General features: G+C 28.7%; 1 protein-coding gene across 1 annotated transcript in view; it reads right to left on the bottom strand.

Moving 5' to 3' along the window:
• LOC112503537 (putative inactive cadmium/zinc-transporting ATPase HMA3) overlaps nucleotides 1–835 on the bottom strand; it is a 12,071-nt gene extending 11,236 nt beyond the window's left edge. The window contains exon 1 of the mRNA XM_025107556.1: nucleotides 639–835. Coding sequence (XP_024963324.1) covers nucleotides 639–822 — 184 coding nt within the window. The 5' untranslated portion in view covers nucleotides 823–835. The remainder of the gene's footprint in view (nucleotides 1–638) is intronic.
• Nucleotides 836–1,822: the final 987 nt, after the last annotated feature.

The raw sequence follows: 1,822 nt of genomic DNA, 5'->3' as shown, positions 1-1,822 counted from the left end.
ATTTTATGATTTAAAAATGTTTATTTAGAAATATATAATTTTATTTATTAAACACTTTTTAAAATATATATCCTTAAACACATTTAATAAATTATATCCTCTAAAATGGCAATTAAATGATTTAAAGTTACCGTCTTTTAAACACCGTCTATCCTAAAATTAAACAAAGATTAACAGAAAATAGAAAAACTAGAACCAAAGCTAGCATTGGAGTCTTGAAGACTGAAGCCAGGACCATTATAATTATACATCCATCATCATGCAGTCAATTAAATATTAATTGAGTACTTCCATAGAATGTTGGTTATTTGATTAAAATGGAACAGAAATAATAAACTTGTATAAGTTATAAAAAACTATGTGATAAATACACATGGGTGCTTCATTCGTTACAGGTATGGAAATGGAAATCGATATCTGGTGTCGACCGTTTCATTACATCAAAACAGATACCATTTCCATTCGAAACCTTCTTACCCAATCAAACACCCACGATTTTACAACCTTGAGGAGCATATGAATTTGGAAAACGACGTAATTAAGCAAGAGAGAGAGAGAAAAGACGACGATGACGATGAAAAAGACTCGCTAAGAAAGGGAAAAATAAGGTGTAAAGTTAGATAAGAGAGTTACTTTACCAATTTGAAGCTGGGAGACGAGGAGGGGATCATGAACAACAATGACGGTTCTGGACGTAACAATAACGGAAACCTCATGAACACCTACGATAGGTCTCAGAATCTTCTCGATCAGAGGCACCTCCGACGAACAACATAAACCTAAAACATCGAAGTAGCTTTTCTCCAATTTCTTCTTCTCCATCTCTTTTTCTGAAACAAAATCACCGATCAAAAACCGAGGGGCTGGAGAGAGATTTAGAGGGAATGAAGGTGAGTGAGAATGAGGAGGATTGGAGGAGACGGCGGGTATTTGTAGTGGATTTTTGTGAGGAATGGAATCTCATTTATAAAAGTTAGTGATAATGTTTAATCAAATTATAAGAAAATCTTTATCTACGTCATTTTATTTTATTTCAATATTCTTATGCAATGATATTTTCGATTTTATTGTCTTCTATAAATTGTTATTGAAATCTAACTTCAAATACCATTGTACTTGGAGGTTTTTTTTCTCAATTTCTTTAGATTATATCCATAATTATTATTTATTCGTTTTTCATAACTATTCATTTTATTAATTACTTTATGTTTGTTATATTGTCAATGAAACCATAATAAAACTTTATGAAATACTTATTAAGATGTGATAATTAATAACCATATTTTATTGCTTTGATTTAAACAAGTCACATTATATGGTGTAAAAAGTTTTATCAACATCTTATTTTTTCTTACATCTGTCTTCTTTTTCACATGATTACTGTAAAGTACTCTACATATAGAAATCCATATCCCTAATTATTTTAGTATTACCTATTTTTATATGTTGGTATATATTAATGGTTGTTCAGTAAGTCTAAACCATTGACAAACTTTTTATTTTTATTTATTTTAATATAATGAATATCTTTGTGGTTTTTCACTACAATAAAATTGCGTTTATAGGATGTCATAAATTTCAAACTATTTTACAGGACTCAATTTATAAGGCTAAAAAATAACGTTATAATAAGTTTATAAGACACTTTTGATCGTTTTAACAAGTTTTGTAAGACACTTTTGATACAAAGAGTGCAAACTCTATGTATTATGACACTTTTGAAAAAAATGTCATGTATACCCATCTTTTTATAGGATACTTGTTTTATTAGCAAATACTTAGTTTATTTGTCTATAATTAGCTTTTGGGCTAATTAACATAA

The sequence above is a fragment of the Cynara cardunculus genome, unplaced genomic scaffold, assembly GCF_001531365.2.
Source record: "Cynara cardunculus var. scolymus isolate 2C unplaced genomic scaffold, CcrdV1 Un_Scaffold_3198, whole genome shotgun sequence".
NCBI classification, from domain to species: domain Eukaryota; kingdom Viridiplantae; phylum Streptophyta; class Magnoliopsida; order Asterales; family Asteraceae; genus Cynara; species Cynara cardunculus.
The sequence above is the reverse complement of the archived record's forward strand: the minus strand, read 5'-3'. Positions and strand labels throughout refer to the sequence as shown.